We start from the raw sequence: 25860 nt of genomic DNA, 5'->3' as shown, positions 1-25860 counted from the left end.
AATTGTTGGTGGGGAAGCTACGCTGCTTAGCGCAAACCGCCAATGACGACCGTCGCCGCGTCGAACCCGCGTCCGACAAACAATTTCTCGTGCAATAATATTTGCCTTCCAAAGCGGGGCGGACTTTGAGCTCATCGCAATTCAAAAGTTGCATCACCATTACCGCGGAAACCAAGCACGGCGAGGAGTGAGGAACTTCAGCCGTGCGACCTTTGACGTCATTCCTGCCGTTTCAGGGCGGCCCAGGCCTGGCGGGCAGCCACTGCCATTGCCGTGCCACACGTAATGATGATGCTGGCCCAGACAAACCTGCGCCTCAACCCCAGCTAAAGCCACTGCCCTCCGCTGTTCCGTCCACGACCTCAACATCCTCATCTACATCCACAACCTCAATCACTTCATCACTCACCAACCATGCGCTCCTTCCAAGTTGCAAGCCGCTCCGGCCAGGTCGCGCGCCGCCAGGCCCTCGCCCGCGCTCCTCGCCACGCTCGCTACCAATCGACGTCGTCACCCACCGGCCCTAACAGCACCGGCGGCAGTAGCGGCGGCAGCAGCAGCGGCACCGGCGGTGGCTCCGGGGCCCTCACTGGCGCGGCCGCCGGCGCCGCCTCAGCGCTCGTGGTCGGCTACACCTGGTACCACTTCTCGGGCGCGAAGTCGGCGGTGCAGTCGGTGAAAAAGGCCCAAGGCTACGTGCAGTCGGGCGTCGAAAAGGTGAAGTCGAACACGCCGGAGCCGAACGAGGCCATCAAGTACCTGCGCGACGCGGCGTCGTCGTACGCCGCCTTCGTGCCGGGCGCCAAGGGCTACGTGGACGGCGCCTTCGACCAGCTGGACACGATCCGCGAGAAGCACGGCGACGAGGTGGACAAGATCGTGCGCGAGGCGTGGGGCGAGCTGCAGGGCGTCGCCCAGGCCGGCATCAGCGTCGAGGCGGCGAGCAAGGCGTGGAACGTGCTGCAGAAGTACCTGACGCGCATCGGCAAGCTGGCGGGCGAGGCGGCGTCGGACGTGATCGAGCAGAACCCGGCGCTGAAGGAGAAGCTGGGCGGCAGCGTCGACCAGCTCAACCAGCTGAGCGACAAGTACGGCCCCGCGGCTAAGAAGCAGGTCGACGAGACGTGGGACCAGATCCGCGATCTCGTCAAGGGCGGCGTCACGGGCGACACCCCGGAAAAGATCAAGAAGCTCGTGCAGGACACCAAGGCGCGGTTGAGCAAGGCCGGCGACGAGGCCTGGTCCAAGGGCCTGGAGGAGGCAAAGCCCTACCTCGACAAGAACCCCAAGGTGAAGGAGCTGCTGGAAAACAACGCCGAGGCATTGAAGCAGGGCGACCTGGGCGCGCTGTGGGAGACGGTCAAGAACAACGGCGATCTCGAAAAGGTGCAGGAGCAAGTTCAGCGCCAGGTGGACAAGGTGAAGTCCAAGGGCATGGGGGGCTTGGAGCAGTACGTCAACATGGTGCCGGGCGGCAGTCAGATCATTCCCAAGCTGCAGCTGCTGCAGGACGTCGGCCAGAAGCGCGGGAAGGAGGCCGAGCAGCTGCTGAAGGAGACGGGCGAGGAGATCATGCAGGTGCTGAACAAGAAGTCGGAGAAGGCGAAGCAGCTGCTCGACGAGGCAAAGTCGCGGTAAAGAGAGGAAGTAGATACTAGCTGGGGAAGGTGGGCCCGGCTGCTCTGTACCACATTACATGCCATTAGCGCCGTCGTGCGGCATCTGCAACTGTCTCCGAGAGCATTTTTATTTGCGGCCTTCCCGCCCGACATGCAGCCAAAAGCCGCCGAGCGCATCCTTTCAGTCCCAACGTGCCGCCGTTCCCGCGCGACATGTAGCCCAGACGTCACCTGTACATTGAGATAAGCATCCACGCTGCCCGCAGAGCATGCAGCCCGTCGGCGCGTGCGCGTACAGAGGATTGCTCGACGAGTCCGGAAGCGAGCACTCGGGCGCAAATTTCTCGTTGCACCACCATGTTAGCGAGCTATATCTCTAGGGGCCCCAAGCTGCACCAGTGCGTAGGTAGTACACGTCGGGGCGGAGGTTGCAGGAAAAAGCAGGGTTCGAGTGGCGCAGTGGCGCAGTGGCGTCCGCGTGGGTCGGCCTGTGCTGCTCCCCAGACTGCCGCCACAGGTCCACCGAAGGATGTAACTGCCCGAGATATGCTCCGAGCGATTGTGCTGACAATCCTTCTGGCGAGGAACCGGGCGGATGTGGGTCCGTTGAGATTGAGACCCTAATGCAGCATGGAGAAGAATTATTCTGGGCCTCCGCGTAGCCATGCATGCAGCGTCGGCGTCGGCGCGGGCTCCGCTGCTGCGCGACTAAGTACTGACTCCAGCGGTGTAGCTTGCGTGGAACTGCCGAGCATTTTTCAATCAACATGTAGCCGACGAGTGGAGCTGACGGGGACAGGACAATATACCGCGACACATGTGGGCGTGGAGAAGCTATACGAAGGCCGGCCAATGGGAAGCGGTGCCTGCCGCCAAGAGGCCGACTCGACGACGACGTCGCTCGTCCCGATGCCGAGTCCTGTGTGATTCACTTTAGTGCCGTCATGCAGCGAACCGTCCGCTGGCCGCCCCGACCATTCGCCGCCGTTGCTGGGATGTGGGATCCGGGCTCAGCGGAAGGCGTGCTACGTCGAAGCAAGCAAATGCAACACCACGGCAGGCGCTAGAGAATGGGGTGCGGAGATTATGCATGAATCAGAGGCAGGTCGAGAAGGAAATATCCTCTTCCAGCCTGCCTGGTGTGCTACGGTTTAGCCCGCGCCCTAGTCGGGACGGTTGGTACCAGATCCGCGGCCGGTCAGCGCCAAGGCACGCCCGCAGCAGATCCCCAGCAGATCCCTTCATCGTGGGGAGAGGCACGACATGCTCAGACAAAATGCTTATCGTCGCCGGTCGAACGGGGCGGAGCCGCTCGCTGGTGGCGGCGGCGGCAGCGTGTCCTCTGTCCTGCCATCTGTCCAGCAGCTACCGCCAGCGAGATTTGCCGACGTGCATGCAAAAGGGGGGCAGCTCCCGCAATCCTTTGGTGGCAGCGGTGCTCTAGATGCTAGCGCGGCGGTGCTACTTGCACCCACTGACATCGACGGCTTGCTTCAGGCCTCCGGCGCTTGCACGGGTCTGGCCCTTGCCGTGCCTTGCCGTCGGAAGCCCGCTGACGGCTTCCGCGCCCTAAACACCAACGACGGCGGCCACGCGCTCGCCGGTGTTTCATGCGAGGTCCTCCCTACGGGTCAACCCGTGCCCACTCGCCGACTGCCGCATGGACCGGCAACTGGTCCGCCGCACAAGTCCGATCAGGGTCCAACCTCTACGACGCTCCCGTCCCACTGGTAGATCGAGGATCCCTGATCAGTGCGTCCGCGCCGGCATGCAGCGGCTACATAAAGGAGCCCCGGCGGAGGCGCGGAGCAAGAGTTGGTACTTCCTCCCATCCACCCAGCTTATTGATACCCCTCGCTCTCCCTCTCCTTCTCCCTCTCCCTCTCCCTCTTCCTCACTTCCACATCCAACATGTCCGAAACCATTACAGAAAGCATAAACCGCATCTCCCTCGCCGGCCGGCAGCAGGTGTACTGCCTGGTCAAGCATGAGGATCCGCAGCTGCAGCCGCTGGTGGTGGCGGCCTTCCAGTCGCGGCTGCCGCAGGACACGTACAAGATCATCGGGTCCATGGACGAGTACCCGGGCGGGCCGCTGCTCCAGCTCGCGGGCAAGGACTCGCTAGACTTCGACCGGGCGTTCCACCAGCCGCGCATGCTGATCAGCACGTACGTGACGCGCGACGCCCTCACGCGGAAGCACCTGCTGGGGCAGACGTACGCGGCGTGGACGGCCAAGCACCCGGGCTGCCTGCTGCAGACCAACGTCAAGACCATCGCCAACCTGGAGATCAACCCGGCCGAATCCATCTACGACGTGCTGGACGACACGCCGCTGGGCCGCATCCTCGAGGCCAACGAGGACAAGGGCGCCGCCGAGCGCGTGTGGTGGATGCTGCGGCCCGACCTGAGCGACGGCTCGCAGGACCTGCGCCTGTTCAGCACCATCGACGAGCTGCAGGCCGCCTTTGACGACTTCGACGCCGAGTACGAGCAGGAGCAGCACGAGCAGGAGCGCAAGGCGGCGGAAGAGGCCGCCGCCCAGAACGCACTGCAGAAGCAACAACAACCAACGTCCGCCGAGGACGGCGACGACAAGGACGACGGCGACGCGGGCGCGCGGCAGTCGGGCGGCTGGAGCTCGTGGTTCCAGATCACTGTCACCACCGAGGAGCACACGGACGTGGTCGCGCCCAAGCGGCACGTCGTGGCCCAGCGCTACGTGTCGCGGCCGCTGACGTTCGACGGCTGCAAGTTCCAGGTGTCGGCGTACGTGCTGGCGGTCGGCGCGCTGCGCGTCTTCGTGTACCGGCCGATGCTGGCGCTGTTCGCCGCGAAGCCCTTTTCCGCGCCGTGGAACACATCATCCTCCTCCAACGACCTCTCGGCGCACTCGACGTACGACGGCAACGTGCGGCTGTTCTGGGACCTGCCGGACCGGCCCGCGGGCTGGAAGCAGTCGGTCTTCGCCCAGATCTGCGCCATCACCGGCGAGGTGTTTTCCGCCGCGAGCACGAAGGAGATGGGCGCGCACTTCCAGCCGCTGCCCCAGTCGTTCGAGCTGTTCGCCGTCAACTTCGCCGTCGACGCCCAAGGCAAGGCCATGCTGGCCGACGTCCGCGCCTCCCCCGACATGCTGCACCAGACCGAGTGCGGCACCAAGCTGTCCGGCCTCGTCCAGGGTCTGTTCGAGGAGGTCGCCGACGTCGCCGTCAAGCCCTTCTTCGACGGTGATGACGCGGCGTCGCCGTCGGGGAGCAGCGACAGGTTGGTCAAGGTTGTGGATTTGGATGCTAAGAAGACATGAACGCTGTGTATGCGGGATGCTGCCCCCAGGGGAAAAGGGCTAGTTGGTTGGTCGGTCGGTCGGTCGGAGTTTTTTTGGGCTTGGGGTTCTGGGAAGGGGTTCTGGGAAGGGGCATGTCGTATAGGCAATGTCCCCTTTTTTTTGGTTCATGTTTTTTTTTTCTCTATCAACTTGTACAGGTACTTAATGAAAAGGCAGGGGCCCCGAAGCTGGCCTCTTTTTCGAGACTTACACCGGTTGTGCGGAATCGTTTTCTCTCGATGTTCTCTCCGTAAGTGTGGCTTCCTTCCTCACTGACACACACACACTTCAAGGAAACCCCAGCCGCATTTGCCGCGCGACGCATGAGTACGTGTTTTCTTTTTCGCGGCAAAACTGCAAGCAGTCTGCGGTGGTCGGTAGGTCGAGTCAGGATTGGCCAGAGCGTCGGCGCCCAGCCTTGCAGGGTCAACCCCGCGTTTGATGCATGCAAATACGACGCCGGACGCGGCACGGCGTTTTCGCAATCAATGCCCGCGCTTACTCCCGCTTCTGCAGGAGTCGTCAGGCAGGTCAGATCTGTCACGCAATACCGAAGTCTTGCTTCTTGGGTCATGGATTTCGTGTCTCCTCGGCTCAACTGCACTTTTTGTCAGAATTGTCTGATTCGTGCGGTGGAAATGGTACAGCGGTAGTACTCTGAGCTTGTGAACCACACTACTGCCGTTCTAGAAAAGGCTTGGTTTGCGCGGCTTCTTCTTCTTCTTCTGGACCGCGGGTAGCCCTTGCGGTCGGCGCCGCCGCCGCCGGCTACCCTTCTGCTACTTCTGGCGGCAGCCCCCCCGCCACAATGACCGCCGGCGTGCTTGGCTGGGGCGTGGTCCGTGACAAACAGGCTAGCCGCGACTGCTTGACGTTTTGACACATGTCCAGTTGCGATGGTATTAGTTGCCTCGGCCCTGGTCTGGTCTGCTGAATCGTGCTTCGGGTTGACCTTCCGCTTACGTTGTGGTGTTATCTGAGGCACACGTGCTGCCACGGGGCTTTTCCGTGCAGCTTAATCTCTCGGAGCATAGGTTGTTTGCTTGGCAGTACGAGGAAGCATTGCGGGAGACCTGACTTGCGGACATCGGCTGCCGGGAGGTGCGAATGGAGATGTAAGCATCGCCGCCGTATCATTGGATGAACAACTGTACGAAACCGTAGTGATGCACCGATACCCGTTTGACGAAAGGAATTGTGCGCAGCAGTACATCGTAGACGGATGTCCCCCGGTGTGGGCAATAGACATCGTTTGGATCCGCCCCATGGGAAACAAAGGTCTCGATACGCCCGAGAATCTCGGAGGCGTGTTTCTCGTGGGAGAGATTATCATTGATTCCTTGGATCCATAGCGGGCGGCCAGACTCGTCTCGACGGTGGATATTTCCTCTCAAAGGGAGGAAGAGACGAATGAGCGAGATTCGACTCTTTCCAACCTCGATCGAGGCGGAGAGTATCTCGGACCATGGAGACTCGGATTCGGGATGGCTGTTGGGGCTCACGCCGTTCTTAGATATCAGACGAACTATCTCCAGGCCCTTTCACTCACAGCTAGCTAACCGTATCTCGAGACTCTGGTGGCATTTCCCAGTAACCAATCCCCTTCAAATTGGCGAACATTGATTGCATCTACAGCAGCCTTGTGATCCATATTTTAATAACTCTTTAAATCCGGTTTATTATGGAAGAAGGGGGTGCAACCTGTTCCGAAGAACAATGGCGGTATCTCTATCTGCAAACCTTTGTCGTAATAATATATAGGTCCGTGAGAAAGTTTGAAAAGGTATGTGTAGTGTTAGGCCCCTCGAGATCACTTAGCTACTTATATATGGAATAAAGCTACACGGTGCTTCGGAGGTAAAGTAACAAATAGCGATATATCCGGGAAAACTCCTAGTATGTTTTTTTGGCAAGTAGGAAGGTGCTAAGTCGTAGAACATAAATAGAATTTCTGTGGAAGCTGCCTTTCGCCACATGCTTTTAGGTTACCGTTAAAGGAATGTCCAATGCTTTTCCGAACGGAAAAGCAAAGTTTCCCCTTCTTCCCCTTCCCAATAAAGGAAAACGCCGGATTTTCATACGCTAGCGCCAGCACCATGATTAGTTTCCGATAGTAGGGTCAGTGGCGTTGACCGTCTTAGGTAGTTTCGGCCGGGTTGTCGCGCTCCACCATGGCGTAGAAGCGGCGATCCTGGTTCGTGGCGATGGCTAAGTGCCGGGCAACGCTTGTCATGGACTTGAGTTGGCGGCTCGTCCTCCACCGGCCCTCCCGCTTTTGCAACGTCCACACCCCCGCTGGCAGCCGGCTACGTAATGAACATCTAGGTATACTAGGTGGAGTTGACGTTCGTGTAGCCGTAGGTGATGGCAGCAACGTCAGTACCTCTGACCAAGTTTCCCGTGTCTGGCCACAGTCAGTACGGAGATCCCATCGCCAATGAGGTCAATTCTGCACTCACGAAAGCTGTCCTGGACCTTAAACATATAGCCGTTCGTGGTGCTCGACGGCGAGCCGTAAGATAGCTCTTAGATCGAGCCGTGGTACCAGAAGAGATAGAGATACGGCGTCGGCTTTCCGCGAACCGTGAGAGGCACCAAGGTCATGGGCTATCCCCGTGGCCCACAGCAGCCAGTTGGGGCTGATATGTGTGTTCGGGGCCACAGGGTATTGGCTACTCCAATCTCGGCTGAGGATCTAGTGGCCATCGTCTCTTGTGTAAACCATATGGAGGAGATTAGCGCGATTGATGAAGAAGAGGTCGATCTGCTAAGGCACTTCCGCAGGTACTGGTCCAAAGCATGTCTGTCGAAGTTTCCGGAGAGGTTGAGGTGTTTGGCGGACATGGGGAAGATGACGTGGAACAGGGCTTCGCACGTCGATGAGGCTCGCACGAAGGGGGTTGCGAAATGGCGGTCGCTGCTGAACTGTTGCTCTGCGTCCGAAAGTGCTCCACGTGCGGAAGGGAGTGGTACCAAAGCACCCAGTGTGAAAGATCGGTGACAAAGTAGCGTAGTAGCCTGGCTTCGTCGGTGTTCCTCAAAGGCCATAGGCCCGGCGAATCAGAATCTGGAGTCGGATTGAATGTCACTGTGCAGGACCCTCTGCTCCCGTCCATGTGGATCTAGGTCATGATCGTCCGGCGGAGTTCCCAGCCACCAAGGAATCCCGGCGAAAGACTCTGGCGAAAGACTGACAGCCTGAAGCTGGGGAGTTCGTCCAAGACGTCACACTCTAACGGGAGGAAAGAAGTATTCGCTTCATTGTACGGAATTCAGGATGGATCGGATATTGGAGTGCCGTTGAAATCGTCGGGTGGAAATTTCAGTGGCTCTGAAAGATCATCTCTCTGTAGTCGTCAGTGATTAAAGGCTTTGGAACGCTCTTGTTCTAGCACTTGCGGCCTGGAGAACTCGTTTCCGCATTTTGAGTAGCGTGATAAGGACTTTCTACATCGTCCTCGGATGTCGCAGGAGATCCATCTTCGACAAACGTCACTGTCAAGATAATCTGATACTACTCCCTCGAGCCCGGAAAGCGAGACAAAATATCGAAAGCCAACTACATACAAAGGAATTATGGGGTACGTGTATTGAGACCCATGACTGATCACTGTATCTTAACGTCTTGCGCCAAATCTCGGCGTCTGACGCATCGACGGTACTGGGGTTGTTTTCGTGACGAAATTGGTCGCCAATGATCGTCGAGGCGCATTGGCATCCACTTTCAATGCCCGAGCTGTATTCGGGCTAGTTTCCGTCATCTACAGCATTGTCCACCGCAGGAATCCGACTATGAAGGTCCAGTTGTACTCACATTCGATGTGGCAACGATTGTATTCGCCGCGTTAATCGTTAGTGCATAACCGGGTCTGTCCGTATGACGAGGCTCACCAGGCTTGTCGATGGGGCAGCCGTTTCTTCACTTGCCGCTTAGAGAAAACCAAACATGGAGATGGTACTGGGACGCAACATGCTGAAATGAATCACGAGAAATTAAGGCAAATATCCCGGTCCTCAGCCCACAAATGATGTCAAAGACCCGGACGACCAATCACACTTCCACTGCTGGCTGGACTGGCGTCGAGCGTAATGTCAACGATGGCACCCTCCAACTCCTCCGATGCCGCGAAGAGTAATTCCAGTCCCTATCACCGACCGGCGTGCTCAAGCCCGGAAGTTCTCCGGTAGATGGCATCTTCGACCAGTCCAAGGACAAGAGCATGTACCCAGGCGTCGGTGCAGCCACCAACCCTGGCAAAAAGACGGGCGATACCGCCGCAACGTCCGTCGACCTCGCTATCAAGACGTTCAGCACGGGCGGTGACGATACCATGGCGCTGCGTACGTTCTTGAGGAACAGCACTCCCGGAAATAAGGAGATTAAAGTATACTACGACCAGATCTTCTTGCGCTACGGGAGATTGACCGTTATTACTGCTTGTGTGCCCATTGACGATGTCAGCCTCGAAGGCGGAGGTCTGATATACTTGGAGGGCGGCATGTTCCCAGGCGAAAACTATGCAGAAGTGCAGCAGGGAAGACTGACTGCAGGCAGGAGATACCGTAGGTGAGGCGCTTAAGAACAGATTCGCAGCGAAGGCAAAAACAGACCGAGCTACCCGAAGAAGAGGCTAAAAATGGTTTCAACCGCAACATGATGAACGACCACGGGTTGGCTCGCGGACGGCGGCCCGCTCGCGTTCGGCCGCGATCACAGAAAATGGTGGTCCGTCTCGGCGTTCGAGGCTGGAGACGTCACAATGCACAAACCCCTATATGGTTCGTGTGAGTCTAAGTCTTGGGGTCGCCTTAGCTAATGCGCTGGCAGATCCATGCTTTGACTATCAATGAGGATCCGATGAATCGCATCCGAATTGCCACAGACCTTCGTTTCGTAAATGCTTCCCGGCCGCGATAAGGGGAGCACCTGCCTCAGTTGCTTGCTAATACAGACAACAGAGGTGGATGGATCATTACAGCCATGGAGATTGGACTGTGAGCGTCTTATACCACGCGACAAGGCAAAGCAGGATGTGATGCGGGAAGCTTGTAGCTTTCCGTGAAACATAACTTTACTCGTCATAATAATAATACGAGCATTCTATGTGAAGGATGCCTCTTCTTGATATCACAATTGGATTCATCGGCTAGGGAGTAGTCTACCCGTTGGGCATCTAAGGGTCGATGGATCGTGACATCAGCACCGACACGTTAATGTTGGCCGAGACGCCGTTGAGGAGTTTAGGTCGAGGCGGAGAAATTGACTTCATTGGTAGCACTACTGGCACCTTCAACGTGTTGGGTCAATCGGCAGCGCGCGGGGGTAAAGGGGGGTAAAAGGGTGGGCTGCGGCGGTTTCGCTTCGCGGAGCGTTTGGGCAGGCCTTACTAAAGTCGAAAGAGTACTTGAATCAACCCAACCACAAAACAAATTGGGATGTATAGCATATACATGTTAAGTAGAGACTGCGAGATAAGATGAAAGCGTAGAGTAAAAAATAAAAATTGGATATCGCAGTGAGAATTCTAAAGTGACCTGCAAGCTATCAAGCCACATCCAGATCCTCTGTCCGACCTGGTGGCGGTCTAGGCTCGTAAGGGTCCTGATAGCGCCGGAGTCAATGACAGTGCCAGGCGGAGCAAATACAATGCGTTGCCACTTACATTTTATAGGGTCTTGCTAAAGTCCGGCTCGAATATGTAGAGATTGAAAGACGGGTTGCTAAGCGAATTCTTCTTTTAAGCAACAGGCCGAGCGAGGATCACCGGAGGGACGACCGACAGAATGGCGAATATAACGGAGAGCTTAATGTTAATTATTGTGGATCGTCGGGTTGGATTGATGTATGTAGTCAGCTGAAGATCGAGAGACGATATCTGCTGTGTGCGGGCTTGCATATCACTTATATCCAGGGACGTCAGAATCTCTTAAGACGGAGGCTCACGTGGATACATCGAACGGTCGATAGGTCTAGAGCTAAAAGTTCGACGGTTATGTTTATAGCGAGCTTCGTAGCCTCATTCTATGCAAGTGTCATTTTCAAGGACCGTACTACCTCGGACCAGGTAAGCGGAGCTCGTTTTATTTTTGCGGGCATAATTGCACACAGCGGACTCAGTCGTCTCGAACCACAGGAACAGAACGATGAGAAGTGGAAGCCGCACTACTTGATCACGGTGTGCTCCAGAGGGTACGAGGAAGTGGTTAAGAACAGGGTCGGGTTTGACACTAGCCCTTTCCTGGATCTGATCCGTGTCTCGGTCCAGGACCGCGCCGTGCCTGACGATCCTCACGGATTCCTGGGTTTGCCCCACTTGCAGCGATCTTCAACTCAGTTTCGCGTCATTCCTCCCGCACCTTGGCACGCACGGAGTCGAGGAAGCACAAAGTATCAGAGGCTGAGCTGGCTCTTTTAGAGACCCAGATGCTTTTCAGCTTTGCGCTGTGACCCTGCCAACATGGAAGTTGTTGCCTCAGCCACATCTCCTGGTGACCGGCTGTTGTTGATTTTTTCCATTGAAGCTAATAAGGAAGACTGCGGTAGTGCTAGACGCAAGGAAATATAGACAGGAAGGGTATAAAGTATCGTCATTTTTTTTGTTTTTCATTACTTGCCCCGCGCATGTTGCTCCTCTTCGCTCACGGTGTAATCCACCGTTTTCGTTATGAAATGGCCGTGGCCGCCCTGGCCGGGTTCGCCGCCGTTCTTCAAAATCTGTCGTTGATCCGACTCGATGCTGATGCCATCCTCGCTGCCGGCCTTCTTCCGGATCGTCTCAAGCACAAACGTCGAGTTGCCCATGGCCTTGGAATCCTGGCTGCCGTCGAACACGTCGGGCTCGGGGATGCGCGAGGCGCGCGACCGCCGCGATCCGTAGCCGGCGCCGTACTTGGGATTCGTGCCGTAGCGCGACGAGCTGGTGCCGATTGTCACGTCGAACCAGCGGCTGAGCACGCCCTCGAAGGTCGCCTTGAGCGGGGGCAGACTGGCGGCCCAGAGCCCGCAGTTCATCTCGACACTGCGACCGGGGGTCAGTAACTGTCTGGCTTAGGCGTGCTTTCCTCCACTCACCTGACCCAAATGCTCAGCTCGACGCCGTCCAAGGTGGGGTCTTGTGTTTTCATCAAGGCCGGAAGGTTGGTGACTTTTACGATGCCGCTGATGGTGGCCCTGCTAGGTGTGAGCAAATGGAAGTGGGAGAGGAGGTTGCGGCTGGGCGTACACTAAACCGATCAGGAAGACGCCTCTGAGAGCCCATTTGTTGTACAGTGACAGCTTCAGCTTCGTGAGGCACACCAACAGCCCGCCAGTGAGGAGGATGTCGGTGAGGATATTGCCGCCTGGGGCGCGGTCAGCTTTGAATGCTCGACGGAAAGAAACCAGCGCTTACAAGACTGCAGGTATGCTAGCCCTACATTGACCTGGGGCGGCCAGCAAGTTCCAGGTATGGTCGGGTTCCAGATCTTCTCCATGGGCGTGCAGCTCTTGAAGCAGCCGACGAGCGGGTTCAGGTTGACCAGGACGGACAGGGCCATGGTGAACCAGATGACGATGGTGAAGGAGCGGGCCAGCTGGATGCGGAGCATGGAGAAGCCGATGCTCATCTTCATGGTGCCCATGGCCACGCCGTTGGTGAGGATGCCGAAGTTGGAGTATTTCATCGCTTCCGAGATGTCCGCCGGAGGGATCAGTAGGATGGACTTTCCGTATCCGTGTTTCGCGCTGACGACGCCCAAGGCGGTGGTCGATATGGTTGCAGCCTGGGAGACGCGTGAGCATACAGTCGGCGGGACGGGAGGAGTTCCAACTCACCCACGCTACGATGATGAAGCCATCGTCCCAGCCGAACGCCTGGGTCCGGAAGATGCGAGTCCACAGCCGGGCAGCGACGAAGATGGAGGCGAAAACGGTAAGGCTGATGGCGATTGCGATGTACTCGCCCGACCGGTCGCGCGTGTCGATGGCGGCGGCGGAGGAAGCGCTCATGGCTCACGGATCGCTGATCATCAAGCAATTCGGGGAAGATCCAGAGTCAAGGAGAGGCGGCATCTGCTGGAGACGGGGGGCGCATAAGTAAAGCGGGCTCCAAGCCCACCTTCCGGCGGGAGGCGCTACCCGACATAAGGGCAGCTGCACTCTGGCCCTGAGAGTTTTCAGACGAAATGGCCATGTTTGAGACTAAGGTGGAGCGTCTTCCGTCCACCGGGGGCCCGACGACTACGCGACTCAGCCCACGGGCCCCAACGGTCATAGCACGCCACGCCGCGGTACAAAGCCATTGTAATACGAACCGCGGCACCCAGGCTCATTTCTGCGCACTCAGCTCGGGGCGTCGCCGCGGCGCCTGCCGCTCGCGCCGCAGCTGCACGGCACTGCGGAGAATTTCGAGCGCGTGGCCTTGGGACGAACAACGTGGGACGCAGGCACCTGCGGTAGGTAAGCTGCGGGGGAGCAAGAGTAACGGCCGTTGTCTGGGGTCGGCAAATGGGGCGCTAAAAGGCAGCTAGGCAGTTCAGTGGAAAACGCCATGGCGGCCTGTCATGTCGGGCATATATTGGCTTCAATGTCTTTTGCGGTGCCTCTCCTCTTTTCGCGGGCCTCGCCGCCGCCACCATGGCGAGATATGGCCACACGCGATGCGAGCAGCCTGTCCGGGCTAGAAGCTGCCTTCTGGAAGCCGGGCTGCATGCCCCTCGCGTGGTCCCGCCGAATCTTAATCTGCGTAGCGAGCGGCCCCGGCGTCAGGCGCCCGCTCGCGTATCGTCACGACTGCAGACTCCAGATATCTATAGCACCGCTGCTCCCGTCGAGGATGCGATCGGCACTGCGCGGCCATCGCCGTCGCTCCCGTCGTCACGTCTGCCTATCGCCCCCGCGGGCTCGACTCTTGCCTCGGTGTTCGTATCAGACGTTGGCCTGGCCGTCTCCAGCTGCGCCCGCGCTCGGCGCTTTTGCCGGAAAGGAGCAGCCGTTGACTCGCTGCGCCGCCTAAACAACAACAAGCGAAGAGGCCAGTCCCTCTACCGCCGAGTAGCCTGCCCCTCCGTTATTTCGACCGCTCGCATGGCTCCTACCGGCCGTTGTTCTGCGAGTCGATAACGATGTGGCATTGGCTGGACCCTGCCCGCCGTATATATCTTGCAGCCCTGGCGCCGCCATCCCGTTATTCCCTGTCTCTGTCTCGCAGCTCTGTCACTCGTTTGAAACCCCGACTTGGTATTCACCATGGTTCGCTCTTTTTCGCTCCCCGCCCGCTCCTTCTGGGCCAAGATCGTCACTGTCGCTAGCATCACTTCCATTGCTGCTGCTGCTCCCGCCACCGGCTCCGTGGATGGCAAGTCCTATGACTACATTATCGTCGGCGGCGGCCTCAGTGGCCTGGTTGCTGCCAACCGCCTGAGCGAGAACTCTGATGGTACGGCTCCGCAATGCTTGCATCCCAGACACCACGCTAACCTGGCTATCCAGTCTCCGTCCTCGTCATCGAGTATGGCCCGGTCGACAGGAGCAACAAGACGCTGGTGCCCTTCTACGCCACGTCGACCAACACGGCCGGCATGTTCAACATCACCTCTGCGCCCGAGCCGTTCATGGGCAACTCGACCTTTGCCATCATGGCCGGCTCCATCGCCGGCGGAGGCTCGTCGGTCAACGGCATGATTTGCGGAAGAGCTTCTGCCGCCGACTACGACTCCTGGGAGCAGCTCGGCAACAAGGGCTGGGGTTGGGAAGGCCTCCTGCCCTACTTCAAGAAGGTATGCATTGCGCCACCTGCACGCACGGATGAACCCACGTACTAAGCCTTTTCAGGGAACAACCTTGGACGCCCCGTCTGCAGAGGAGGCCGCGAAGCTTGGCTACACGTGGGACCCGTCGTACTACGGCAAGGGTCCTCTGCAGCTGGGCTACCCGGACTTCCAGTATCCCGACATGTACACCTTCTTCAACGGCTTCGAGGAGCTGGGTGTCACGTTCCAGAAGGACCAGGGCGCGGGCAACAACACCGGCCTCGTGTGGTCGCCGTCGGCGCTGGACACCAAGACCATGACTCGGTCGTCGTCGCTGACGGCCTACTACGACACGGCGTCCAGCCGCAAGAACCTCAACCTGCTGGCGGAGCACCAGGTGACGCAGATCATCCTGTCCTCGGACCTGACCGCCCAGGGCGTCAAGGTCACCAACCGCGCCGACGGCTCCACCTTGTCCATCTACGCCAAGAAGGAAGTGATCCTCGCGGCCGGCGCCGTGCACACGCCGCAGCTGCTCCAGCTGAGCGGCATCGGCCCCAAGGCGGTCCTCAAGGCGGCCGGCGTCAAGGTCAAGCTGGACCTCGCGGCCGTCGGCAGCAACTTCCAGGACCACCCGGTGGCGTACTCGATGTGGGCGCTCAACCAGACCTTCCCCAACGCCAACTCGCTGGGCAGCAACGCAACCTACAACGCCGAGGCGCTGGCCGAGTACCAGGCTAACAAGTCCGGCCCGTACACGCGCTCGCAGGGCAACAGCGTCGCCTTCCTGCCGCTGCAGACCGTCGCCGACGACGCCGCCGCCCTCGTCGCTGACCTCAAGGCGCAGGCCCCGGCCGAGCACCTGCCCGCCATCTACTCGGACGGCTCGCTGATGAAGGGCTTCAAGGCCCAGCGCGACATCGTGGCGCAGCAGCTCGCCGACGGCAGTGTCGCCGCCATCGAGTTCCCCTTCTCGGGCGCCGGCTTCGTGCCCAACGCGGTGCAGAAGCCGCTCAGCCGCGGCACCGTCTACCTCAACGCCTCGGACCCGACCGGCGCCCCCGTCGTCTCGCACCAGGCCCTCGCCAACCCCTTCGACCGCAAGCAGATGTTCGCCGCCATGCAGTTCACCCGCCGCTTCTTCGCCAGCGACGCCGTCGCCTCCATGACGCCTGCCGAGACGGCTCCCGGCGCCGCCGCCGATACTGAAGATGCTTTCTTTGCCACCATGAACGCCGCCGGCCTCCTCAGCCCCACCTTTGCCCACGCCAGCGGTTCGTGCCCCATGATGCCGCGCAAGGCCGGCGGCTGCGTCGGCGCCGATCTGCTCGTGTATGGCGCCAAGAAGCTGAGCGTCATCGACGCCTCCATCATGCCCATCATCCCGTCCAACCATCTGCAGGCCTCCATGTATGCCGTGGCCGAGAAGGCGGCCGATCTGATCAAGGCGAGGGCGTAAGATGCGAGTAAGATTCTCGCTCTAAAGGAACCCTGGATTCCCGCTTGTCTTCACTATGTATATAAACTTGACAAAATTACTTCTTTTTAACGTCTATGTATGATTACAATTCGAGGCTTTGTATGCAAGTGTTGGTGCTCGAGACGTACTCTGCTGGAATGAAATTCTTTGTTAGTTCTGAGTATCTGCCAACGCAGCGGTCAGTCTCTCACTCTTGAAAACAGCCCGTTTGCCAAAGAAGAGAATAGTGATGCTGCTTACTTAGAAAGCTAGGTCTTCGTAGAATCTATTTCTGTCTTCCATTGCCGTTGTCCGCGCGCTGTGCTAAAGTAAGTAACCGGAGACCCATGGTCTCCTTTGGTCCACTACCGGTAGCATCTGGCTTACGAAGAGGTTTTTAAGTTGTATGCAACGTTGCTACTGTGTAGAGTGCAGCTCTGGTTTCCAACCGTAAATAGACATCCTCCAAGCTTCGCGCCCACGTTCTCAGTGTCTTCCTAGCCGCTACCGTATGCGGGGTAGCGCCTAGCTGAGGTTTATTTTCATCTTCCGTCCATGGTAATCTCCGGGACCGTTGTAAGCGTAGAATGTTAGTGCGTTCGAGAACATCAGGGCGACACAACGTAACGAACACTACAGCAACAAATAATAATATTCAAAGCAACGGAACCCGGGGGTTTTGCTCAGTATAGCAGTGCTTGCTTTCCTTGCCTCTACTACATGTCTTTTTCTAAAGTGTGCGATGGCGCATAGGTTCATGGAAGTCTTATGACATAAGTGTTAGGTTTCAGCTCCAGGTTCCGCCGGAACGACCACGGCTTGTTCCGCCCAATGCCATGGCCTGAGGATTCGGGCCTAGAAGTCTCTTACCATAATTTGGCGAAGTAACGCTGGTCTGATGGTTACAGCACTCACGACCACAAAAGAAAGCATACGAGCGATTGCAGGGTAGCCTGCATGGAGCAGTCTGCGGATGTAACACCTGGATCCGTGCTCTGGATCACAGTCAGAATCCAGAGCAGATGAAAGGCTCCGAGGGACGCTCATTGCAGCCTTCACTCCAGCACCAGCCTCCAACAGCATCGAAACATTCAAAGAATCACCAACATCATCGACACTTCTATCAACCAATCGCACAATCCATCACTGCCAACATGAAGTTCATCCTCTCCGCCGCCACTGCTCTCCTCAGCGCCACCACCCTGGCTGCTCCTACTCCCAACGACAACTCCAATTCCTTCCAGATCCACCACCTCACTCTGCACAAGTCTGCCGACCAAACCACGACCAGCGTGTCTTTCAACATCTTGCCCAGCGACTACGGCAGTGGCGACCCGCTCGACATCCCATGCGTCCCTTACGAGCCCATCACCAGGGAGCCCACCAACTCGTTCATGTCCGGCCAGACATACCTCTGCGACACGGCCTCGGGCTTCGCCTTCTACTACACCAAGGGCCAGCTCTGGCTTTGGCGCCACCTTATCAACGCGTAAGCTTCCAGGTGTTCGAAGTGTTTCCCGCCGTCCTTACTGATTGCGCCCGTTATACAGCTCTGCCGTTAGTGGCACCGCCTTCTTTGTTGAGCCTCCGTGCAGCACCCAATTCAACAGCAATGACCTGATCTGCGAGGATCCCTGGGACTCGTACATTCCCATCACCCTTGCGTAGGGTGGTGCCTGAATCGCTGCACGTCGACCTTTTCCATCTCGGTTTTGGTTTTCGTACTTTGTCACTTTGCATTGTCGCTTCAGCGCCTGGTTTCTACTTGGCGTAAAGCCGAACGCTTCTCTTTTTCCTCCATGAATTTTGTACGTAGAACGTAGTTGAATGTTAATCTGCCACGCTTTCGAACGAACGTTCTAAGAACTGCGTTTCAGATACCAATCGATGGAGCGGAACTCTTAACACCATTCGTAATGCATATAGCTATGACCCACGCTCGTCTACTGGTACTGCCTCTCTTACGACCTTGTCAAACCTCTCATTGTCCCAGAATCACGCAGTGAATCGAGCCTTCACCGTAGGCCTTGCCACCTGACCAGCCGGCGTGGTGGAGGCAAGCGTCGTCAGCGCCGCCGGGCAGTCGGTTTCGGTCGCCGTCTGCATCGTCGTGTACGTCCAAGTCGAGTAGATGGAGGTCGTGTGATCCGGAACGGCGCCCCAGCTGACCTCGAAAGTGTCTTCCTCGTTGGCGCAGCACGCATTGGAAGCTTTACCGAATGAACAGCAGTACTTGTTGGACGGGCAGGGCATGACGTTCCAGCTGCCGCGCTGGTACGGCTCGTCCGGCACACCTGTGGAGAATGTCAGCACCAGACAGATGGGGACGTTGACGGGCTACATACTCCGGTCTGTGCAGTATTACGCACCGGGACATGCCTCCCCCCTTCCTGAAAGATACATGCATCCGGCATACTACAGGATCTCCGGTGAGCTGTTGGAGGGCGTAAAGCAGAGGCCGTTGTCCAAGCAGGTGGAATCCAACGGGCAACATGAGAGGTATGGGCTGTGGTAGGAGAGGACGCGGCACTCTTTCAAGTTGTCGTCCGGCTGAGGAATGTAACCCGCCTCGTAGTTGTATAGGGGTAAGTAACAATTTGATGCTCTCACAAGAGCGGAAAAACCTAGGAGGGCTACTACCTTAAAGCTGAAGCCGAACATAATGTTCAGAGAATCTAAGGCTTAGTGCGTGGTAAGATGCGGCGTATGGTGTTTTCCGTGAAGCAGCCAGGTATTGAGGAGTGCCTGTTGATGGTTCGCGTTCTTATATAGCTGAACTGCGTCCATCCGGCCACGCCTAGACCGCATACTAATGGTACGACGTACCCGCCAGCACTACAATCTGCTGCACGATGATCATGGTACCGCCGGAAAACGCAATGAACACCTGGCACATAATTTTGTAGCCCACGGACCAGTGCAAGTGCCGGAAGTAGATCATCAAGCTCTCGCCCAGAATGTAGAGCGGCATATACCAGAGAAGCAACCTTCGATATCGACCCGTCTTCTTGGTACGGACCACGTCAAAGACGCTGCTAATGTACCCGGCGGTTTCGATGCTTACTCCGTACACCACCTGGAGATAGGAAATCCAGTAGTCATTCCAGCAGTACCACGAGACACGCGCTGAGGATCGTCTTGGTTGCTAAAATCTCCCAGGCCAGGAATCGAACCGGGGCGACCCAGTGTTCGACGGTGGCGAACGTAAGAAGGCAGACGATGCCGAACACGAGCATCACGATCATGGACGCAGTTCCCCAGTCACTCTCCCGTTGAGCCGGCGATGGTGAAGGGGAGCAGGAAAAGAACCAGGCCAGCCGTCAGAAGCACAACGCCCAACACTACAGCCACCGTAGGCGAGGACTTCTCTACGTTGTGAGGAGTATCATTAAAAGGGTTAGTGGCGCTTGGCTGTACCGCGCCAACCAGCTTAGAATAAACTTAGCTTTTACCATGTGCTTGGCGATTTCCTTTCCATACCAAGCGCAAGCGGCTGAATAAAACCTTAAAAATGACGATCGACCCGGGAACGAAGGGACTGTCAGCCGCAGCGCGCTAGGTAAGCGTGAGGACCATCAACAACAACAGCGACTGCGGACCTACGAGCCCCGCCTCCGCACACCACCACCACTCCGCCTCCACAAACCAGAATTCTGTCTCCCCCTTGCTACCCACCCCGCCATACGCGCGATATAAATCCATGCGAACGTCAAGGGCTAAGGGATGGATCCCTTGGCATGTCAAGGGGTTATGAAGGATGGCAGCTGCTGACGACGAATAATGTGGAACATGACAGGATGAAACGCTGTCTTCGGCACATTCTCCTTGGACACGGGCGTATATATAACTCATGTCCTGCCGCACTGGGTAGCACCATCAACCTCGTCTCTTTATTGCTTTCTGTGGATTCCGCAGTGTCAATCTTTCGCGGACATGCATCGTCCACTCCTCATCGCCTCTCTTGCAGGGTCCGCTCTGGGCGGCACTCTGCCATTTAATGTCCCTCCCAATAGCCCCACTGGAACCATTACCACGACTGTCGCGTGCGATGACGAGTGTGACACTATCGCCATTGCCACCACTACATACACTGCCGATACCACCGCCGCCGTCCAGACTTCCTATGTGACAACAACCCGCTCCCTTGCCGACGAGAACAGCGATGACTCTTCGGCAAGCCTTGTGACATCGCAAGATACAGAACTTTCTGGCACTTTCTCAGCCTCAGCTAGCAGTGCGCAAGTTACCATCAGCCAGGGCTCGACTTCTGTCCCAGACACGTCTTCTTGGCCGACAATGCAGCCTGCAGTGCCCGGGAACCAGCCTCTGAACGGCCTCGACAGCCTGGCTCCGTCGAACAGCTCCAAGTTGACCTTTACCTTGGACGGCAACTCAGATCCCTCGACCGAGCACCGTTTTGCTGAAATGACGGCAAACCATACAACACCCGCCGTTGTCTTGGAGCACTCTCAGCTTGTCACGGACATCAGCTGCACCGCCCAAGGTCTGCAGGTTGATCTTTCGACGGCGGCAGCTTTGGAGTACGTCCGATCTGCGTGGGACACGAACTTCATCGCCATCACCTCCAGCGTCGACTGCGGCTCTGCGCCCAGCGGCCACCATAGCTACTGGAACGTGACCGCAGCGACGTATCCGGGCGCCATGCTCACAATGCGTCTCGATGCCGTAGAGATTGCCATCGAAGATGCCCTGGACGAGGTCCATTTGATCTGGGGTACCCACGTCCCCACGAACAACACTGGCGCTCCCCCTCCCCCTTCATCGACAGATGACGACACGGGGGGCTACTTGGACTTCAACGAAGACTTCGCCAGCGCGCTTCAACATTTCGCTCCGGGGCTGTCTACTTACCAAGAGGAGGACTACGAAGGAGACGACAGCCCGGCCAATGCGACCGTTGGCGACCCGGATTTCGAAATCGAGGACAGCGGAATCTTGCCCCGCCAACAGCCACAACCAGCGCGGAAGGGCTACGCGCAACCCGAACCAGCTCGCAAAAGCTATCCTCAACCCGAACCAGCTCGGAAAAGCCAGGACAGGCCACCAGCTCCAGCTCGGAAAGGTGACGACCCGGCATACACAGAACAGAGGGTTCAGTCAACCAAGAAGCAAGCTCAGGTGCAGGAAAAGGCATATCAAGACACCGAGGTTGTTCTAGAGAAGGCTAGGAAAAGCGCGGCAGCCGCGCGGGGTGACTACTTCATTGCCCGACAGGAAGCCAAGGCCAGTCCAGGGAACAAGGTCCTGGCTCAGAAAGCAACCACAGCCAAGGCCAAGCTTGCAACGGAGAACAAGAAAGTCGTACAGGCTCGAAGCATTGCGCAGGCTCAGTCAAAAGCGGCAAAAGCAGCCAAGAATAAGGCGGCAGCGGCCCAATCTGTCAAGGATGCTGCCGGCACGAAGGGACTCCCGACTGACAAGGGCGCCAAAGCCGACCCGTTGGCCGTCGCAAAGAGGGTGGCCAAGGACACCAAAGCTAGACTCGAGGCGGACCCGAAGCTCCGTGCAGACTTCCAATCAAGGGCAGCAGGCTTCGTCAGCTTCCTTGGGGAAACCTACAGTCAGCTCACCAAGGTGGTTCAGGAGACCGTGTCCAAGTTGTCTTCTAATGTTGGGTTGGATCTTCCGTTGCCGATCCACGTTTCGCTCGCCAGCTGGCGGAAGAACAAGGTCGTCGACGACACTCCATGGGGTCCGCAGTACCACATCAGTGACGGCGAAGCGCAGAACGAAGCAGAAAGCGCTGGTGGATCCTTTAGTTTGTACTGCGTCGACTGCGCCTTCACAGCAGACATCCACATCTCGGGCGAAGTCAGCTTCAGTGTGCTCGAGCGCAAGCTTAAGAAAGGTAGCATCACCGTCGAGGGTAGCGACATCGCGGCGTCGCTCTTCCTCGGGCTGGAGGCCTATGCCTGGGCACAGTGGGAGGACCGTGAACCCGTACTAGACGCCGCGATCCCTCCAGGCTTCACCATCCCTAGAATCATCACGCTCGGGCCGGCCGTGCGCTACGAGACCCGCGTGGCCATGTTACTCGAGGCCGAGGGATTCCTAATGGCCGGCGCCGACGTCAACTTCTCCGACTTCACGGCTAGCTTTGACCTGCTCGACAGTTCAAAGGCCGACTTTAGCGGCTTCAAGCCCACCTTTACGCCCCAATTCGAAGCCTATGGTTCCATCAGGGCGGGAGTGCAAATAGGCTACCCGCTCAGTATCGCCATCACCATGCACATCCCGCTGGCCAAGTACGACACCGGCATTGCCATCACGAGCGAGCCGTATGTCAAGGGTGTGGCGAGTTACGGCGAGGTTAAGAACTGCACCAAGGGCATTGATTACAGGATCCGCGGTGGCTTGGACGTCTACGCCAACATCTTCAAGATCGTCAAAACCACTCTACGCCAGTACATTGCGGATCCGCCGATAGCTACAGGCTGTAAACCAATTCCATCCGCCATCGCCAAATACCTCCCCGCGGGCACCGTCGAAAAATTTGACGAGGACGACGAGGACGACGGAGACGACGAAGTCGACGACACGGACAGCGTAATTGACGAGGCCGAGAACGCCCTCGACGGCACCGGCGACGATGATCTTAGCTACCAGCCCGTGACGGCCGGCGGCGGTGAGTGGTTGCTCACCGCCGACGACGACGGGACGCTGTCTCTCATCCCCGCCGAATCGGCCGCCGACGCGAACCTTGCCCAGCGTCTGTTCGCCTACATTGACGGCGCCGTCACGGCCGACTCCAACCAGCGCCTGCTGGTCTTCTTTATCGACCCGAGCATGCCGCAGCTGTCGCGGCTCGAGGTCGTCGACGAGGATTACATCGTCGCGGATCACGAGGCCGCCACTCTGATCGCCGTCGAGGCCGACCAAGAGACCGACACTGCGGTGCTCGTGCCAGCAGATACCCAGGGCGACAGTTACATCCCCGTCGCGTGCGTTATTGTTGACGGTGAATACGAGTCAAACAACTTGTTCGTTGTCACGGATGCTGATGAAGGAATTGAGATGCTTAAGAGCGGGAAGTCTGCCGTTACGAAACTTGCCGGAGGCACTGTCCAGGATTGCATTCAGATTGCGTTTGATGCGCCGATGGGAGGTATATAGGGTGGTCATGATCGAGGCAGAGAAGTAGAAGCTCCGACTTATATATAGTTCGTGTTGCAATATAAGAAGTTGTAGCAGTAGATAGGAGTCAATCAGTGCCACACCGAATAGGTTATATTATAAGACTTTACAAAGACAACGCGTGTAGTTGGCCCCATTACAGCGTCACTTCCGGCACCCTTTTTCTACACGCCAGCCTGATGCTGCCATCCGGCAACATCTGATCCGCCCTCATCCTCGTCTTCGGCCGCTCCGTGCGTCCCTCGTCAAACTTCCAATCCCATCCCATCAAGCAGTGGACAAGCGCAATCTTGATCTCATTGCTCGCGAAGAAACGGCCCGGACACGCATGGGCGCCGTGGCCGAACGCAAACATGTCCCGGCTGGTTGTAACGTACTGCCACCCGTTCTCCTGGCCGGGCTGCTCCCTCAGCTTGACAAAGCGGTACGGATCGAACGACTCGGGGTCGTGGTAGCGATCGGGGTCCATCATGCCCAGGACGGGCACGGCGATGGTTGCGCCGCGCGGTACGTGCGTGCCATCGGACAGAGTGTGCGGGGCCATGGCGACGCGCTTCATGGACGTGATGCTCGGGGGGTTGAAGCGTTGGCTCTCCTTCATTACCGAGTCGAGCAGGCGGAGCTTGTACAGCGTCGTCTTCTGCCACGGCGTGCCGGCGTCTGCGCCGGCGTCGCCCATGACGCTGACAATCTCGCGGCGCAGCTCGTCCGCGAGGCCGGGCACGGCGACGATGTCGAAGATGACGTTCGTCAGGGCCGCGCTCGTCGTGTGGATGGCGGCCATGGTGAGGCCCAGCTGCCCCATGACGGCGTCCACGCTTGTTCCCTTCGCGGCCGCCGTCTCCTCGAGCCACTGCAGAGAGTCCAGTGGCTTCTCGATCTTTTTCTCGCCCCGCTCCTCCGCTGCCTTCCTCTCTTGACGCCTCCTCTTCAGCTCTGGCTCGATGATGTCGTACGCTTCCTTCTGACACTTCTTCAGTTGCACGATTTCTGGTACCAAGACGGGGTGGAGGAGGTAGACCAAGGGCCGAACGACGCGCGGCCAGCGGCGGAATGCGACGGCCGCATTCATGAAGTCGACGGTGTATTGGGCCGAGATGCGCTGCCAGGCTTCGTTACGGCAGAGGGGCGCGCCGAGGAAGGCGAAGGCGGAGAGGCGGGAGACGAGCCGGACGACGATGGCGTAGAGAGGGTCTTTCATGGTGACCCATTCTGTGGTGGACGTGTTGCGTTAGTTCTTTTTCTTCCTTCTGAGAAGAGAGATGCCTCACCATCAGTGGCTGGAAACAGCTCGTCCATGGACAACTTTGCCTCGTTGGAAAGGCCGACGGTCAGTCTCGCTGCACGAATTTGTCAGAGGCTTGCGGAGAAAAACACATGCTCGTTGAGACAACTCACGAAGCGCCTGCGTCAACTTGATCCGGACCGTCTCCTGGAAAACGCTGGTGCTGAAAAGGCCATGCAAGTTCCCGAACGCTTGGTAGTCGCTCACAAAATCCTGGGTCCATGTCAGCCAACCTCGTTCCCCTTGGCACGAAACATCGACACCTACCCGGCGTACAAACTCGGTAAAGCTCAAGTTGGACTCATTCCTGATCTCGTCCACGAACCTTGGCGGGAGTAATATCCTCGGTCCCGAATCGGAAAAGATCTGGCAGACGGCGTCCTTGCTCTACATCCTTCGTCAGCTTACCCCACCTCTCCCCCGAACCCGGCGGTTTCGCATACCTGCTCCCAAGCGGACTGCAGCACGCCCATGGCATCGCGCGCAAATCGCGTCTTGCTCGCCTCCGCGCCACCCTCGCCGCCGACGAGCGGGATGTTCGGGTAGGGACGCTGCGAGGTAAGGACGACATAGCAGGTGTATGTGGCAGATAAGAGAAGCGCCGCCGAGATGAACTCCCAAACGTTGATGTTTGGGAGGTTCAGGGACGACATCATGTCCTGGGAACCCATTGCGACTGAGGTTGGGGGTTGGGTGTGGGCGAAGTGAAATCTGACTGCAACCCCGCAGGTTAATATACCCACGGCGGGAGTCGCGCCAGGGTCTCCTATCGGGGATGGCGCCGGCCGAGGCCCAGATGCTTGCGAAAGCTTGGTGGATGCATAAGTTGGAGGATGATTCTGCCTGTCGTCCGCACGAATCATACTCCTTTGCTTGTCGATCAAAGCTTACAACCAACATTTCCCCACAGATTTTGATTCGATAAGGCAGCTTACGCGCCCATATCACGCCGTTTCGTTTGCAACCGATTGGTGGACGAGCAGACACGGCGCAACGCCATTGTCGGGGCGACTGGCCGTAGGTACAGATAAACCCCGCGCATCACTTCCATGCTCTCGCAACCCGACAAGCACAAGACGTGGCTTCCGGTGAGCGCAGAGAACGGTCTCGGTGAGGCGATCGGCCGGGACGGAAGCAAAAGGCTTGCCCGGTTGGACCGTATGTCGATCGCTTATGCCTTGTCTCCGGAACTATTCAACTCTGATTGGCCGCGGCGAATGCACAACTCTCGGCTTCGGCAGACAAGAACCCGGAAGTCAAAGACATCCATCTTCTCATCTCGGTCC

At 57.9% G+C, this 25860-nt stretch overlaps 9 protein-coding genes across 9 annotated transcripts; 6 read left to right on the top strand and 3 right to left on the bottom strand.

Annotated features, from left to right (window-relative positions):
• Positions 1–42: 42 nt before the first annotated feature.
• Positions 43–1638, top strand: SLS55_007222 (uncharacterized protein; the record flags this gene model as incomplete). The annotated part of the gene is made up of 2 exons (XM_066778643.1): positions 43–51; positions 466–1638. 2 exons carry the CDS (start codon positions 43–45, stop codon positions 1636–1638), a joined length of 1182 nt encoding a protein of 393 aa, XP_066631080.1.
• Positions 1639–3530: 1892 nt separating this feature from the next.
• SLS55_007221 (uncharacterized protein) lies at positions 3531–4925 on the top strand (the record flags this gene model as incomplete). The annotated part of the gene is made up of 1 exon (XM_066778642.1): positions 3531–4925. One exon carries the CDS (start codon positions 3531–3533, stop codon positions 4923–4925), a length of 1395 nt encoding a protein of 464 aa, XP_066631079.1.
• Positions 4926–8892: 3967 nt separating this feature from the next.
• On the top strand, positions 8893–9517 carry SLS55_007220 (uncharacterized protein; the record flags this gene model as incomplete). The annotated part of the gene is made up of 2 exons (XM_066778641.1): positions 8893–8901; positions 9089–9517. The coding sequence occupies 2 exons, from the start codon at positions 8893–8895 to the stop codon at positions 9515–9517; spliced, it is 438 nt and encodes a 145-aa protein (XP_066631078.1).
• Positions 9518–11553: 2036 nt separating this feature from the next.
• On the bottom strand, positions 11554–12933 carry SLS55_007219 (uncharacterized protein; the record flags this gene model as incomplete). The annotated part of the gene is made up of 5 exons (XM_066778640.1): positions 11554–11965; positions 12019–12117; positions 12170–12287; positions 12338–12707; positions 12760–12933. 5 exons carry the CDS (start codon positions 12931–12933, stop codon positions 11554–11556), a joined length of 1173 nt encoding a protein of 390 aa, XP_066631077.1.
• A 1239-nt stretch (positions 12934–14172) lies between these two features.
• SLS55_007218 (uncharacterized protein) lies at positions 14173–16134 on the top strand (the record flags this gene model as incomplete). The annotated part of the gene is made up of 3 exons (XM_066778639.1): positions 14173–14362; positions 14416–14702; positions 14758–16134. 3 exons carry the CDS (start codon positions 14173–14175, stop codon positions 16132–16134), a joined length of 1854 nt encoding a protein of 617 aa, XP_066631076.1.
• Positions 16135–17288: 1154 nt separating this feature from the next.
• On the top strand, positions 17289–17802 carry SLS55_007217 (uncharacterized protein; the record flags this gene model as incomplete). The annotated part of the gene is made up of 2 exons (XM_066778638.1): positions 17289–17623; positions 17685–17802. The coding sequence occupies 2 exons, from the start codon at positions 17289–17291 to the stop codon at positions 17800–17802; spliced, it is 453 nt and encodes a 150-aa protein (XP_066631075.1).
• Positions 17803–18129: 327 nt separating this feature from the next.
• Positions 18130–18511, bottom strand: SLS55_007216 (uncharacterized protein; the record flags this gene model as incomplete). The annotated part of the gene is given in 3 exon segments (XM_066778637.1): positions 18130–18397; positions 18480–18485; positions 18504–18511. The coding sequence occupies 3 exon segments, from the start codon at positions 18509–18511 to the stop codon at positions 18130–18132; spliced, it is 282 nt and encodes a 93-aa protein (XP_066631074.1).
• Positions 18512–20067: 1556 nt separating this feature from the next.
• SLS55_007215 (uncharacterized protein) lies at positions 20068–23268 on the top strand (the record flags this gene model as incomplete). The annotated part of the gene is made up of 2 exons (XM_066778636.1): positions 20068–20074; positions 20102–23268. 2 exons carry the CDS (start codon positions 20068–20070, stop codon positions 23266–23268), a joined length of 3174 nt encoding a protein of 1057 aa, XP_066631073.1.
• Positions 23269–23425: 157 nt separating this feature from the next.
• Positions 23426–25245, bottom strand: SLS55_007214 (uncharacterized protein; the record flags this gene model as incomplete). The annotated part of the gene is made up of 4 exons (XM_066778635.1): positions 23426–24501; positions 24688–24787; positions 24842–24961; positions 25018–25245. 4 exons carry the CDS (start codon positions 25243–25245, stop codon positions 23426–23428), a joined length of 1524 nt encoding a protein of 507 aa, XP_066631072.1.
• Positions 25246–25860: the final 615 nt, after the last annotated feature.

This window comes from Diplodia seriata (assembly GCF_021436955.1).
Source record: "Diplodia seriata strain FDS-637 chromosome Unknown scaffold_7, whole genome shotgun sequence".
In the NCBI taxonomy this organism is placed as follows: Eukaryota; Fungi; Ascomycota; class Dothideomycetes; order Botryosphaeriales; family Botryosphaeriaceae; genus Diplodia; species Diplodia seriata.
This window is presented reverse-complemented; position numbering and strand designations above follow the sequence as displayed.